The 17200-nt window shown below is 34.5% G+C and overlaps 1 protein-coding gene across 1 annotated transcript in view; it reads left to right on the top strand.

The window, feature by feature from the left end:
* Nucleotides 1-16644, top strand: part of LOC127953044 (NACHT, LRR and PYD domains-containing protein 3-like) — a 120548-nt gene extending 103904 nt beyond the window's left edge. The window contains exons 16-17 of the mRNA XM_052551939.1: nucleotides 14010-14183; nucleotides 16479-16644. Coding sequence (XP_052407899.1) covers nucleotides 14010-14183; nucleotides 16479-16644 — 340 coding nt within the window. The remainder of the gene's footprint in view (nucleotides 1-14009; nucleotides 14184-16478) is intronic.
* The last annotated feature ends 556 nt before the right edge of the window (nucleotides 16645-17200 follow it).

The following is a 17200-nucleotide window of genomic DNA, read 5'->3' as shown; positions in this document are numbered from 1 at the left end:
GAACGTACATAGAGGCATACCCCACCACCAGATCTGCCAAATCTGTCCTTATGATATAATTTATAGCCTTCAAGGTTTAAGGCATCTATGTACGATTGGCCATTTAGCCACGTCTCACTACAACCAATTATGTTAAAACAGCATTTAGTGTTTGAGAGTAGGGAGACAAGCTCATCGTGATGTTTATTCAAACTTCTTATGTTTAAGTGCAGAAATGAAAAGTTATTTACTATATTCAGACTTTTTAGATTCTCAGGGTCATAATATTTATAAGTTATGTTGTTTTCAACATCAATACAGTGATGTATATCATCTCCATCATATGTCAAGTCTTTAAATCCCATAAAGATAAAACAAAAACATTTTCCCAGGATCACACGGAAGGAGACAAGCACACACACATTCACACACACACATACAAAAACGCAGCCACACACAAAACAAGCATACAAAACAAACAAAGGGAGAAGACCTCTTTACAAGAGCCATTAGAATAATGAAAAAAAAAATAATAATAATAATAATAATTTTGAAAACAAGAGCGCTCCAAGCGCCTGCCCGTCATTACATCCGTAAGATAATTAATTGGCTGAATGAAATAATTCAACGTCTACATTTCAATCAATGTCCAAACAAAACAAGTAACAATCAGAGAATTTCCAGTCACATTCCGACATGATAGGCTACTTTGATTAGTAAGAAATAAGCTTAAGAGTATTTTCATGAGTCCACTTGCATTATCCTTTGCAGGAGGAAGAAGCAATACTGTTATTCCATGATCCAATAAAGTGGTCCTCCTATTTCAGAGTTCATGCATAAAAAATTATATAACTCAAACCGGGGGTCCAACCTCTCCAACAAAGACACCCCCCTTCAATTCGGCTGGATCCATAAATAAGAAATGTAGGTATATAATAGTCCTTGAGTGTAGTCAAATATTCACGTGCATCAGCTGGGCTTCTAAATGAGCGGTGATCTTCTCCGTGTGACAGGCACAGTATTGCGGGAAATTTCATGTTGAATCTGATGTTCTTTTTAATCAGCGCCTCACACACCTCATTGAAACCCCGTCGTTGTTCACAGACAGCTGGGGATAAATCTTGATAGATGAAGAGCTTCTTATTCTCTAACATCAATGACCCCTTGGCTTTCACAGCACGCATAATCCTGTCTTTGTCGCTGGGATTGTGTTATTTTATGATCATCGCTTGCGGTCTATCATCCTGCTTGGGTCCAACACGATGAGCCCAGTCAATCTTCACCTTGCTCTTACCAGTCTGAAAGCCCAATAGTTTCGGAAGCATAGATTCAAGGAATATTTCCGGGTCAGTCGCTTCAATTCCTTCTTTCAGATTCAGGATTTTGAGATTGTCCCGACGACTTCGACTTTCCAGTTCAATCACTTTGTCGTTTACTATTTTCAGCTGTGTTTCCATTACCGTCACTTTAGTTTGGAGTTTTTAGTTTTTAGCTTATCGTCCATTAGTGTAGAAATAATTTCAGATTTGGAAACTTTTCCTTTCAATTTTTTCTTCTCTCCTCTAGTAATACTAGGAGCGTCCATACGCTGTACTGTTACTTTAGGCTATATTTCAACTTGCCCATATAAATGCCAATAAATACCATTTAAAGCGCAGTTTTGTTTCTGCAGACGAGCAGTAGCTTCAGGAGTGTTCACCTATCCCGCCATCTTGTTTCCAACTTCCGGCTGCGTTGACCTTGAACCTCAGAAAACACAGTGGGTGAACACCAGCAGATGACATGGCACCGCAAACCATCACTGACTGTGGAAACTTTTCACTGGACCTCAAACAACTTGGACTGTGTGCTTCTCCTCTCTTCCTCCAGACTCTGGGACCCTGATTTCCAAAGGAAATTCAAAATGTACTTTCATCAGAGAACATAACTGTGGACCACTCAGCAGCAGTCCAGTCCTTTTTGAAGCGAGACGCTTCTAACGCTGTCTGTTGTTCAAGAGTGTCTTGACACAAGGAATGCGACAGCTGAAACCCATGTCTTGCAGCCGTCTGTGTGTAGTGGTTCTTGAAGCACTGGCTCCAGCTGCAGTCCACTCTTTGTGAATCTCCCCCACATTTTTGAATGGGTTTTGTTTCACAATCCTCCCCAGGGTGCGATTATCCCTATTGCTTTTTTCACACTTTTTTCTACCACATCTTTTCCTTCCTTTCGCCTCTCTATTAATGTGCTTGGACACAGAGCTCTCTGAACAGCCATCCTCTTGTGCAATGACCTTTTGTGTCTTGCCCTCCTTGTGCAAGGTGTCAATGGTAGTCTTTTGGACAACTGTCAAGTCAGCAGTCTTCCCCATGATTGTGTAGACTACAGAACTAGACTGAGAGACCATTTAAAGGCTTTGCAGGTGTTTTGAGTTAATTAGCTGATTAGAGTGTGGCACCAGGTGTCTTCAATATTGAACCTTTTCACAATATTTAAATTTTCTGAGATAGTGAATTTGGAATTTTCCTTAGTTGTCAGTTAAAAACATCAAAATTAAACGAAATAAACATTTGAAATATATCAGTCTGTTTGTAATGAATGAAGATAATATACAAGTTTCACTTTTTGAATGGAATTAGTGAAATAAATCAAATTTTTGATGATATTCTAATTATATGACCAGCACCTGTATGTGAGCAGCATGCATGTACATGATTGTGTTTTTGAGAAAAAAAATGTTTTATGCATGGTTAGTGAAAAACTTTAAGGCCATAAAACACATAAAGAACATTGGTTCCTGAGAAATGGATCTTGTAGCCTAAAATTTTTCTTTCTAAATTACTCACTTACAGAAAACAATATACTGATTTAAATTTTCTAAGACACTTTTTGTTTGTAAAATTCATATGCGAGTAGGCGTCAACTACCATGAATATCATTGTGATTTACACATGAAAAGACAAAGGTCTGTATAATGAGCTGCATAATAAGCCATTAGTCAGCTGTGTGTCACTGTGAGGGAGGAGTTACAAGAAAGAATGTGAGGACAAAATAAATGTATATATTTTATAGTTTATAGTTATTAGTTACTTTTTAGCATAATTGCTCCAGTCACACACTGATTTTCTACAAAAAAATTTTATTATTATTATTATTATTATTATTATTATTAATGTATTAAAGTATTAATGTATACAGTAAGTATTTTTTTCTGTTTTTGTTTTTATAAATTGAAAGAATAGCATTGTTTGTTACATTTGTTGCAGTTACATTTATTTGTTACATTTATTTTATTTACATCAAGCTTTTGAATGGTAGTCTATATTGTTATTGAAACTTCATAATATTTCACTTGATTATACATTTAGTCAGGAATTATAGTTTGGAAAAAGTCTTTGGAAAAAGTCTAACTAGTAAAATGTAAAGTGCTTCATTCTTTTTTTCTGAGGAAATCCAAATCTCAAATACTGAAGTAATCCACATCACATCTTTTTTATGGAAGGCATTTTCTGCCAAATTTAAATAAATAAATTAAATGATTAAAATGAAAATTAAAACCAGATTAACGATTTCATTACAGAAAACTGTACGCAAAATATGTGACAAAATTGAGAATTAAATTAAATGATTTCATTTTCACAGTTACATCCCTGTCAAATTGAAATATAAAATGCAATTGGTGATTTCACATTTGATTTTCAATACAGTCTCGAGGCAAGACTGCCAATATTAAAATGAAAAGCCAAACGTGAAAAATAAACTACAAATACAGTTTTTACAAAGCTCTTTATTAACGCTCACGCAATAATGGTGACCCAATTCAAATTTAAATGTAAATTTTACTTTTCATTTTAACTCCTCTTTTATTTCAGTTTTCATTTTCGTTTTCATTTTCAAAGACAACCTGCATGCAAATTATATGTTAATGAGTGGGTGTGGCTCAATTACGCTGTTTCGTGGAGGAGCTCAAATGGCGGTTATGGCCAGTATAGCAGCAGAATTAAACCAGCTAGCAAACATTTCGGATGATGATGACTTCATTTTGCTACGAGTTGAATCTATATTGGATACACTTGGACATTTTGCAGCCGTCACAAACTCCGATGTCGATCCTCGAGTTATAATAGTCTTAGTGAGGTTGTGCATTTTCCGGGGAGTCTCGTCGGCCAGTTTGGTAAAACTGGCAAAGATATTCACAGATTCGACTTTTCCGGATCAATAACTCGCGAGCAAAACGTTTTTGGTACACGAATTATGCCTCTTTTTACTCGTAGTGATGTAGTAAACGAGCTACAAGCGAGTTTGCCTGAAAACAAGCTTTCCTCCGCTCTGTACAAAATACGTTGATCTCAATGCGCTGGCGTCTGAGAGACAAGTCCTAAGGGACCGTCTGCAAAGTGCGAAACGCGAAAAAGGTTACTAATAAAATACTCAACAACTTCACAGTAACACACTGTAGTATCACCAAATTCAGTTCACACATCACTGCTCTCCTGCTGCTTATACTACAATGTTGGTTTTAAAAATAGTTGCTTTTGCACAATTTTACGATTTTTTTTAATTATGAAAACGTCAACAACGTTACTGTAACACACTGTATTTTCACCAAATTCAGTTCACACATCAATGCTCTCCTACTGGTTATACTACAACACTCATTTCAAAAGTATTTGCTTTTGCAAATTTTTTATGATTTTTTATTATTTAAAATAATTAATTACTTCACCTGTTATTGAACATAATAGTTAATAACTTTACTGTAACACACCGTACTTCCACCAAATTCAGTTCACACATCACTGCTCTACTGCTGTTTATACCACAACTTTGATTTTAAAAGGAATTACTTTGGCAGACTTTTGATGAATTGTTTTTAATTATGAACAATAGTTAATAAATGTACTGTAACACACTGTACTTCCACCAAATTCAGTTCACACATAATGGTTCTCCTACTGGTTATGCTACAACTTTAATTTTGAAAGTAATTGCGTTGGCACATTTTTATGATTTTTATTATGGAAAATAGTTAATAAAGTCACCATTATTGAACATAATAGTTAATAACTTTACTGTAACCCACTGTATTTCAACCAAATTCAGTTCACACATCACTGCTCTCCTGCTGGTTATACTACAACTTTCATTTTGAATGTAATTGCTTTGGCACATTTTTTATGATTTTTTATGCAAAACAGTTAATAAATTTACTGTTACACACTGTACTTTCACCAAATTCAGTTCACACATTACGGCTCTCCTGCTGGTTATACTACAGCACTTGTTTTGAATATAAAAACACTAATAAAAGTTTGATGAATATACAGTGCAGTAAAGTTATTAACTATTTTTAATAATTAAAAAAAATCATAAAAAGATTTGTCAAAGCAATAATTTTCAATTTGAGTGTTGTAGTATAACCAGCAGGAGAGCAGTGATGTGTGATCTGATTTTAAAGAATGTACAGTGTGTTACAGTAAAGTTATTTACCTTTTTCTTAATAAAAATAACAAATGTGCCAAAGCAATTACTTTCAAAATGAAAGTTGTAGTATAAACAGCCGGAGAGCAGTGATGTGTGAACTGAATTTGATGAATGTACAGTGTGTTACATTAAAGTTATTAACTATTATGTCCAATAATGGTGAATTTATTAACTATTTTTTATAATAAAAAAGCATGAAAATTGTGCCAAAGCAATTACTTTCAAAATGAAAGTTGTAGTATAACCAGCAGGAGAGCAGTGATGTGTGAACTGAATCAGATGAATGTACAGTGTGTTACATTAAAGTTATTAACTATTATGTTCCATAACGGTGAAGTTATTAATTATTTTTCATAATACAAAATGTGCAACATCATTTAATTTCAAAATGATTGTTGAAGAATAACCAGCAGGAGACCAGTGATGTATGAACTGAATTTGGTGAAAGTAGTGTGTTATAGTAAAGTTATTAACTGTTTTTCATAATAAAAAAAAATCATATAAATGGTGCAAAAGCAACTATTTTCAATATAAGTGTTGTAGTATAACCAGTAGGAGAGCAGTGATGTGTGAACTGAATTTGGTGAAAGTACAGTGTGTTACAGTAACGTTATTGACGTTTTCATAATAAAAAAAATCGTAAAATTGTGCAAAAGCAACTATTTTTAAAACCAACATTGTAGTATAAGCAGCAGGAGAGCAGTGATGTGTGAACTGAATTTGGTGACACTACAGTGTGTTACTGTGAAGTTATTGAGTATTTTATTAGTAACCTTTTTCGCGTTTCGCACTTTGCAGACGGTCCCTTAGGACTTGTCTCTCATACGCCAGCGCATTGAGATCAACGTTTTTTGTACAGAGCGGAAAAAAGCTTGTTTCAGGCAAACTCGCTTGTAGCTCGTTTACTACATCACTACGAGTAAAAAGAGGCATAATTCGTGTACCAAAAACGTTATGCTCGCGAGTTATTGATCCGGAAAAGTCGAATATCTTGCCAATTTTACCAAACTGGCCGACGAGACTCCCCGGAAAATGCACAACCTCACTAAGACTATTATAACTCGAGGATCGACATCGGAGTTTGTGACGGCTGCAAAATGTCCAAGTGTATCCAATATAGATTCAACTCGTAGCAAAATGAAGTCATCATCATCCGAAATGTTTGCTAGCTGGTTTAATTCTGCTGCTAGTGGCCATAACCGCCATTTGAGCTCCTCCACGAAACAGCCAGTGTTGCCAACTTCTTTCAATGGAAAGTAGCTAAACCCTGACTGAAAAGTCGCTAAATGTCGCTAGATGACGTCACACGCTAATTAGCATATTCATAACGTAAGTGCGTCATATTATCTTGCCCTTTCTGTGCTCATGTAATGCATTTTAAGGCAGCTAAAATTTTCAATACAAGTTTTTAATTATTATATTTTAATGTTTCTGTTGTCCGACAACGGAATTAATATTATAATGAATGAAACGCGGTCCATTAAGACTACATAACCAGCTCTCAAATCCTATTTATGACAATGTCTAATGAAATCACATACACATAAGATTAAGATAATGATTGTACTGTGATTTCGGCTATACTTGTATCTAAAATAGAGTTAGAAGCAACAGAATATATTTTTTAACTGAAAGTGCTGATCCTCTCTGCTCGCCGAACATAACAGATGCAGAGAGAGTGAGGCGTGTGCGCACGCTGGGAGAAAGAGAGAGAGAGAGAGAGAGCTCGTGCGGCAGTGTCGGAGAGTCTCAGAGACTAAATAAGGTATGTCAAAAAAAAAGTCGCTAGATTTGTCGCTAGTCGCTTTTTTGGAAAAAAGTCGCTATGGGGGTCTGAAAAGTCGCTAAATCTAGCGACAAAGTCGCTAAGTTGGCAACACTGGAAACAGCGTAATTGAGCCACACCCACTCATTAACATATAATTTGCATGCAGGTTGTCTTTGAAAATGAAAACGAAAATTTAAATAAAAGAGGAGTTAAAATGAAAAGTAAAATTTACATTTAAATTTGAATTGTGTCACCATTATTGCGTGAGCGTTAATAAAGAGCTTTGTAAAAACTGCATTTGTAGTTTATTTTTCACGTTTGGCTTTTCATTTTAATATTGGCAGTCTTGCCTCGAGACTGTATTGAAAATCAAATGTGAAATCACCAATTGCATTTTATATTTCAATTTGACAGGGATGTAACTGTGAAAATGAAATCATTTAATTTAATTCTCAATTTTGTCACATATTTTGCGTACAGTTTTCTGTAATGAAATCGTTAATCTGGTTTTAATTTTCATTTTAATCATTTAATTTATTTATTTAAATTTGGCAGAAAATGCCTTCCATACTTTTTGGGGTGAATTATGTCTTATTCCTCTCATCGCGAAGCAAACAGTAAAATAAAAAGAACTTGAAGAACAGTCTCTCAGCGTTGTCTTATGTTGTGAGTAGTACCTATCCGGTACATTGTGTCAAGATGATTTACAACTTTGACCTTTGACCTTTTGACAGGTTGAACTTCCGGTGACCTTATGATGGATGGGTTGAACTTTCCGAATGAGTTCATGGGTTAACCTATTGACCCCTTCCCACGCATCGATCATGTGGTTTTGACAGAAGCTTTTACCCTATTGCCCTAGTTAGTTCTTAATCATAGTTTTTGATGGGTGGTTTTGTGCTATATGAAACCCTCCCCACGCTGTTTGAACTTTGTCCCAGTTATACAGTTATGTGTGTGTGTGTGTCCCACTCCCATTACATTCATGAGCAGTATATAAATGGGATCGGTTATTTCGCATTTATATATAAAACATTCTATAATTTATATAATCTAAAACAATTAAAGGTTGAAAAAACATTTTAGTTATTTCACATTTATATATAAAACATCCTATCTTTTATATAATATATATATATATATATATATATATATATATATATATATATATATATATATATATAATATACATAATCTTAAACAATTAAAGGTTGAAAAATCATTTTAGTTATTTCACATTTATATGTAAAACTTTCTATAATTTATATAATCTAAAACAATTAAAGGTTGAAAAACACATTTCTGTTATTTCACATTTATATAAAACATTCTATAATTTATATAATCTAGAACAATTAAAGGTTGAAAAAACATTTAAGTTATTTCACATTTATATATAAAACATTCTATAATTTAGATAATCTAAAACAATTAAAGGTTGAAAAACAATTTCAGTCATTTCACATTCATATATAAAACATCCTATCCTTTATATAATATTTATAATATAAATTATCATGCTAAAGTTGAAAACACACCGTTCTTTATATTCTATCCTTTATATAATATACATAATCTAAAGCAATTTAACTAAGGTTGAAAAACATTCTATTCTTTTAAAAGGTTATAAATGAAATGGTTATAAAAAAATATACTGAAACCAATGTGCCTACCTTATTTTAGAAAGAAGCTTTAGCTTTGTGAGAAACGGGTTCGCAGCTCCATCTGTCGGACTCTCTCTGAATGACCTTACCCCTGTCTCAGAACATAGTGAGCCGCGCCGTCAGACAGAGAGAGCGCACGTGCCCCCTCCTTTTTTCGTGCCACAGTACAACAGGGCTAAAGTTGAAAAACATGCCGTTCTTTATATTCTATCCTTTATATAATATACATAATCTAAAACAATTTAACTAAGGTTGAAAAACATTCTGTTCTTTTAAAAAAACCTTATAAATAAAACAGTTATAAAAAATATACTGAAACCGACTGTTTCAGATAAACAAAATCCATTCTACATTTTTTAGAGAGCAGGGGCGACCCTTGCTCAGCTTCCTACCTATTGAACAAGTTCATTCATAGAACAAGGATGACACCTAGCGGTCACTCAACACCGTTTGCTTTCACACGGTCCCTTTATAAATCCAATTTGACGTGTTCTAAGCCTGAACTTGTACACAACAATGTAAATGTATTAAATTGTTTATGCATATTAACCAGATTGCGGTCTTGGGCAAGCAAAGTTTGGTGCTTGTTTAACATAAACTGATGTCAACTGTCAGCGACCTGATGATTCAATCTGATCTGAAAATTAATAAATCACACCATCTCTTTACACTCTACCTTTTGTGTTAAAACATGTGATCTATCCATACGACGTGACCATTTGTCGTTTTTCCGGGTTATTGACGGTGATTCGTCAATGTTATCCGTAATGCTCTCTATTCGAAGCGCATCTGTGGACCACGTGATGCTGGTATTACGTCACATTCATGTCTCCCTCTCTCTCTCTCATGCATGTGTACACATACATTCGTCTCCAAGTCTTATTTTCTTCTTTTAATGAATAAAAACACATTATACATTCGCAAACAATATAAAACAATAACTGATCTTTTTCAAAAGCTGGTTAATTATTTATTTTAACCGTACACCTACACTACCACACAATAAAATGCTGTATGCACGTACATTTTTAATTAAATTTAGTTTTTAAGCGATGACTATATGACTACCCTATAAATGTAATCAGAAACCATATGTACCTTGTTATATCACTATAATATCCATGCCACTATACAAATTTGTATTCTGATAAACCATATAAACAAGCAGACATACACATGAACATATCAAGTTAAAAAGAGACTTATTTCTATTTTAAACAATATGAAAAAATAAATAAAATATAAAATTATATATGACAACGTGTTACTAAAGCGGAACATACATTTTAAACAAGTATTCACCATGTTTATCAAACTTATAAAACACAGACATGTTACTAAACCAAAGAAAATAATTTATCATACATTTTAACGGTGTATTCAACCAATACTTATGTTTATTGAGCTTATAAAACACGTTTTTAACATATTTTAAACAAAAACTGGCCATAAACGCTGCCTTCTCAAAATTACAGACATGTACAATCACAATCATGCTGCTCACATATTTATGGATATTCAGACTTTAGCCATTAATACGTTTTAGGATAATGAAAAACACCAATGTCTGGGGGATGCCAAAAAAGAAAAAGAACATTTTTCTTATTTTAAATGTGATTATATATAGCATAGTATATAGAATAAACATTTCTGATGATACATATAAAAAATTATCCCTTACATTTTTAGACCAGTAAGAAATGTCCAAACATGAATGAAATATCCCCAAAATAAAATAATACGAATTAAAAAATTAAATAAAATGTTTAAAGTTAAATTATAAACAGAATCTCACAGGTCCTAGTCCGGGTATTCTCCTGTATGTGAAACCTGAAGGGGTGCTTCACAGACCCCTCACGCCAGGGGTGGAGCTCCAGACCGTATGATCTAAGTCAATGGTGTACATTATTTCAAAGCTAACATTAATGTAATGTTTTTTAATTATCAGTACCCTCACTACATCTGATGTCCGCTGTTTCTTAATTCAACAAAATGATAATAGATATTACCTAAAATATTTATATTTTTATATAATATTATTTAATAAATAATTATTTATATCATATTATATCATATGATATGTTTATATTATATTAGATGCGTTATGCATTAATCACTTTAGATTCTTTAAAGTTCTTATTTTTAGCACGATCTTCAAAGTTTTTAATACCATCCTTCTCTCTCTCTCTCTCTCTCTCTCTCTCTCTCTCTCTCTCACACACACACACACACACACACACACACACACAATGAAACATGATGCCAAAGTATTTCCGTACGTTTTAAAAATAAAACTAAAAATATTGATTTCGCTTTAAATGTATGCTGAGGAGCTCGTTTGTTTGTCACAGTATAGACTGTGAAGTTTAGATGAAGTTGATTTATCTTTTAGAAGAATTCTTTCAGAGAAAGACCCTCGATCGTATTCAGTCATTAAAGATGGTTCAAGACAGATGGCTTTGCGGACCCACGCATCCTAGAGATGTAATTTGAGAACTGTGCTTTGCTACGGTCGTAAACCTTACACAGACACAGAGCAGGAAAGACATTTTTTTGCAGGGCCTCTGTTTAGCTGTTCCAAAATACCTCCATTTAAAAGCAAAAATAAAATATTAAAATGACCATCTGTACAGCTAACGGCTGTAGTTCTATTTTATATATTTTATATTAAAAGTATCCTTACTATCCATATTATATTTTTTATTTAAAACAATATATTTAACCGGCAGTATCCCCCCAACGTGTGTTTTCCATCAGTTGTTTGCCCTTCAGCCTTTTTACATAGTGCTTTTCATTTAGCATACTGTAAGATCACTTTACACTAGTGTAATGAAAGTTAACTTTTCTTAAAGTTTATAGTTGTATTTTACTGTATCCGCATCATTCTATCCTGTAGATTGTATGTGTACTGTAAAATAACAAATATATGCCTACTATCTAAATAATATCTAAATAATTAAGAAATTAAGTTACAGTTTTTATCTTCGAGATATTTCTTTTAGTGCCAATTTGTCTGTCCAAAAAGTGTGATCGCATGAAGCATTAACACAACAAATGAGGTCTAGCTGTTTTACACTTAAAACTATTACAACCTAAACAAATCAAACAGTTCCACCGAAAGCTGCACACTCATTTAAGTTTGAGCGTGTTAAAGTTTCCACACTCTTGGCGTACTCCCCTTTGGTCATAAGCATTACCATCTACCGTGCGCTGAGATTTTTCTGCTTTGTCCACTTTTGACGGATTTGCTAGAGGGACTATGTCAACATGATTACGTTTAAGATCCATAAGATTGCACTACATTCACCTGAAAAGGTTATAGATATAGTCTTTTATACAGGAAATGTGTATCAGAATAACAAATACCTAATAGTGAAATCCTCTCTTCTAAACTATTGTGAAAACTTTTAATGTTGATCCGGCCCACCAGCCGTCTATCTTTTTCATTGTTTTTTAGATAAAGACTATTCTCAGAGTTTGGTCAAACAGACGAAAACAGATCAAAATAGAGTACAAGATGATTAAATGATTGTCAAGAGAGTGTTTAAACTGAGCTTGTGATGCACTTTAGAGTTCATATACCGTAAAACTACCCGTCAAAAACTATGATTTAGGACTAACTAGATAAATTGGGTAAAAGCTTCTGTCAAAACCACATGATCGATGCATGGGAAGGGGTCAATAGGTTAACCCATGAACTCATTCGGAAAGTTCAACCCATCCATCATAAGGTCACCGGAAGTTCAACCTGTCAAAAGGTCAAAGGTCAAAGTCGTAAATCATCTTGACACAATGTACCGGATAGGTACTACTGTTGTGTGGGCATATTCAAGTCGCGTTCTTCAGTGAAACATTAGAATCTGAATAGAGCGTTCAGGGGTAATGACCAAAACGAGTTTAAAATATTTTCATATCGGATATCGGCAGTAATTCAATACCATGCATATCTTATTGTTGATATGATTATTAATGTTGATTAATAGAATGCATAAAAACTGTTGAAGAAATGGCACATCACAATTGGTTACACAGGCAAAACATATTAGTCCATAAAAAAGGAAAATAAAAGGAAAGGACGTGACCTGTGGCCAAGTATGCTGTCCCATACTTGGAATTTGTGCTCTGGATTTAACCCAACCAAGTGTACAAACACACACCATGAACACACACCTGGAGCAGTGGGCAGCCAATGCTGTGGTGCCCTGGGAGCAGTTGGGGGTTGGGTTCTTGCTCAAAGGTCTCACCTCAGGCATGGTATTGAGGTTGGAGAGATTGCTGTACATTTACTCCCCCCACCAACAATTCCTGCTGGTCCTGAGACTCAAATCCATGACCTTTGGGATTCAAGTGTGACTCTCTATCCATTAGGCCATGACTCTCCCTAAAAGTTGTGGATCCAAACCAACAGGAATTGTCAAAATATCCTTAAAATGTTGCAGGTCAAATGTTCCAGCTTTGTTAATACATCACATTTCAAGAACATTTTATAAAAATATAACACAACCTCCGGTCTCAATTATATTATTATAATGTTTTCCTAACACGGCTGAGAGAATGTTCTCCCTTTGTTATTTCCTCAACAACATCCTGAAAATGTTGCAGGTAAAATGATTTAGCTTAGGGGCAGTCGTGGAGAGTCGGAGAGTCGGTTTGTTTCTCAGGTCCGGCAGGGATTGTAGGTGAGGGGGAGTAATATCCAGCACTCTCTCCACCTGTGTGTTCACTGCTGTGTGTGCACTTGGATGGGTTAAATGGAGAGCACAAATTCTGAGTATGGGTCACCATACTTGGCCACACGCCACTTCATTTATTGTCACTTTGTTAGAATGTTAGTCTAGCACAAGTTATGCAAAAACCTATTTTATGATCAATTAAGCTGCAAAATAAATCTCTTACATCATTTAAGCACTTTTTGTTTATGAGTGAAGCATGCAAAATTAATTTGGTCACTAAGGGGATGCACAATCAACAGTAATCACGGTCCCTGAAAGGCCAGTTGTTATAGGATCTGTCACTTTCCAGTTTTACTTGTAAAAAAATTTTTAAACAAAGTTTTTTTTACTTTTTAAAAAATAGTCCATTGATTTTGAGTCATCACTGACTTGAGTCATTGTGTTTTCTCTTTCTGTCTTCAGTCTCAGTGGATGCAGTATTACAGAGAAACAGTGTCTCATCCTGACTCCAGTACTCTGTATGAAACTTACACACCTGAGAGAGCTGGACCTCAGTGGGAATAAAATAGAAAACACAGGAACTGAGGTCTTGTGTGACATATTGAGGGATTCACTTTGTAAGCTGGAGAAATTGAGGTGAGTAACATTAAACTGTCATACAAAAGTGGTATCAAAAAGTGCTTAAACTAACTTTAACATTGCAATTTAACCAAAACATGTTTACTCAATATCTTATGAAGAGCCTGACTTCACAATATATTTGTGGAAAATAATTATTCCTGGTTGATGGTTTTTTTGTGATCTCATGAAAGCAGGGTATAAAATAAACACCTGCCAGGTACCAAACAGAGGTACATTTTGGCCAATTAATTTTTGACATAAATATATTTTTAATCATTTGATTTTTAATTATTTTTAAACTGCCCTGTTGCCTTCATTTATATTGTTCACAGTTGGGTTATGTAAAGAAAAACATTAAAAAATAATTGGGTCTTTTAACGAATTGACTGGTAAGAATTGTAACTGGCTGGTATCATCTATCCTCATTTTTACACTGTGTAGTCAAAAAATACTTTATTTCAAAGGATCATTACCTCTTTCAGAATCACAAGTAAACAAAACACAAGTGATTAGTGAACTCAAGTTCAAGTTCAGTTTTATTTCTATAGCACATTTAAGCACGAGGCAAGGGCAATCAAAGTGCTGCTCAACAAGATTAATATAGGGCAGGGCCCTGTGTTTGTGAGCTGTTTAAATAGTCAGGGTATGGGAAACAAGTGTGAGTGTAATCAGTTCCTAGAGTCCAGGAGGACAAGGAAATGGAGTCCTCTGATGGTGAGTGTCAGGGACAGCAAGGACCAGATTCATATCATTGGTTTACATGTAAATCATGAAATCAATGCAGAAGATTTGGCTATGTAATGTTTAAGGCATTAAACTGCAAGTTACTTTCAGAGAAACAATGGGTATCATTCACAAAACATTCATACACCCGAATAGGGATGCAGTGATTAACTATGATGTTTTAAAGCACGGTTAATAGTGAAACTGGTTGATCACAAAGCCTCCACAACACCACGTGTTTCTGTTGCACGGAACTGTTGTAACTTGCACAAAACAAAATCAGTGGTGCACAAGCTCAAAGTGCCATGCTTAGCAGAAACACGGAAGGTTTATTTCCTCCACCACTCAGTTTTGCATGCTCAAGTGAAGGTAACACATAATAACGGAGTTAATACATTACTTGAATGTGTGCATTTTCAATTGTTTGCTCAGAGTGTAGAAGATAAACATTTAGACACCAGTGCGATTACTTGCACTTAAAATACTCCTTAATTTTTTTGGCCATAGAAGCAAGATTTATTACATTGTTCGAATCTGTCAAGGGTCGACATTTGTTTGTGCATACTCACAATAACAACTAAAGATGTTCAGTAAAATAATAAAACCAAACATGATCCTATTTCTTGGTCCCTGTGACATTGAGCATGTCAGAAATTAACCCAAACTCTATTACCTCATAGACAAGAGAAATACAGTACATCTATGGAACAAATTTTGTTTAGTAATGAACATTAAATTCAAATAAAACAAATTGTGTAATCTGTATGAAATGTATATTGCGCATCCACCGCAGAGATGATGATTAAGCATCTTAATCACTTTTTAGTTCATAAATAAATTATTAAAATGCTAAGGTAGTCTCCTTGCTGAGGCCGGATATGTAATCGAGGGGAACTAGGCCCCCTCGTCTCTATGCTACTGGTCTTATATTAATAATAACTTAATTACTGCAAATCCAGTCAAAATTCATCTTGGTATAGATTTTTCTTTCTTTTTTTCTAACTTTTAGCAATAAATAGCACTTTAAAAATACTAGTACTATTCATGTGATTTTATACACAAGTAGTGATGTGAAATTAATGAATGCATAGTAATAGTGTTAATCAAGATTATTCCTCAGACTATAATCATATTAACAAAATCTATAGTCATTGCATGTCCAGATGCAAAGTGTGTGAAACATTTTCCCAACAGCCTCTTTATTCTGCAGTACTTTATACTCTTGAACAGTGATGTAATGAAGTGGATGAGTAGACAATGCTTAACTGACTGCCTCATTCAGTGATAACTTTGCATAGCTTCGTCTGACAGACTTTCAGTGGCAGAAAGACTCCACCCACACTGAGGTCACTGAAAATACTTCTTTTGGTCAATGATGTCAGATTCCATGTCTAATTTGAACTCGATGCAAAACTCATGTATGGGAATTTTCTGCCAGTGGAAATCCATCAAGCAAAGCTCCTCATCACTTAGATTCCCATTGACATGTCTTAGATCTTGTGTCTTCTGGGTAAATATCCCACTCTGAATGAATGTAAAAATGATCTTTCTTCTTCTTCCTCTGTCTGTCTGTCATTGTTTTTCTAGCTTAAATAACTGTGGAATTACAGATGCTGCTTGTTTGTCTCAGTCTTTGACTGTAAAAAAAGCACTGGAGTTTTTAAAGGAGCTAAATCTGAGTCATAATAGCTTAGGAAACTCAAAGGAGCAGCTCATTAAAGTGCTACAAAACACAAACTGTAAACTAAGGTGAGTAAACGTTTTATCCTAGTCACCCTTATACAACCAGACAACATTACATTTTTTTTGTTTTAAATTATATAAGCAAAATTATATAAAATCAGTAACTAATCTGACTACAGGATTTTAATGAGAGTTACAGTCTATTACACTTACTACTGAAAGTGATCGTACTGAACTTGTTTTTTCCACTCAACAATGATGTTTTCTTCCGATTCCTCCTTACAGACTTGAGAGTGAACAGATGGAAGATGAAAGAACTCTGATTGAAAAAGGACTAAACTTCATCGGTGAATGGCTTCCGTTCTGGTAGAAAGCTTTGACTGACACAACACTGGATGAAGTCCCACACCAGCACAGAATAATTTTAAGTATTACCAGCCGACAGAATTTATGTACCCATATTGTTTCACAGTCACCAATCACAGCAGCAACACTTATTTCTTGAGGACACTGTGGCAGAACCATCTACAAGATCAGCTGCTAGTCCTTCTATCACTGTTAACATCTTACATCTGTATACCTATGTGTGTGTCTGTTTAGTATAAGTTACATCTTACATTATCTTA

The sequence above is a fragment of the Carassius gibelio genome, chromosome B3 (genome assembly GCF_023724105.1).
Source record: "Carassius gibelio isolate Cgi1373 ecotype wild population from Czech Republic chromosome B3, carGib1.2-hapl.c, whole genome shotgun sequence".
In the NCBI taxonomy this organism is placed as follows: domain Eukaryota; kingdom Metazoa; phylum Chordata; class Actinopteri; order Cypriniformes; family Cyprinidae; genus Carassius; species Carassius gibelio.
The sequence above is the reverse complement of the archived record's forward strand: the minus strand, read 5'-3'. Positions and strand labels throughout refer to the sequence as shown.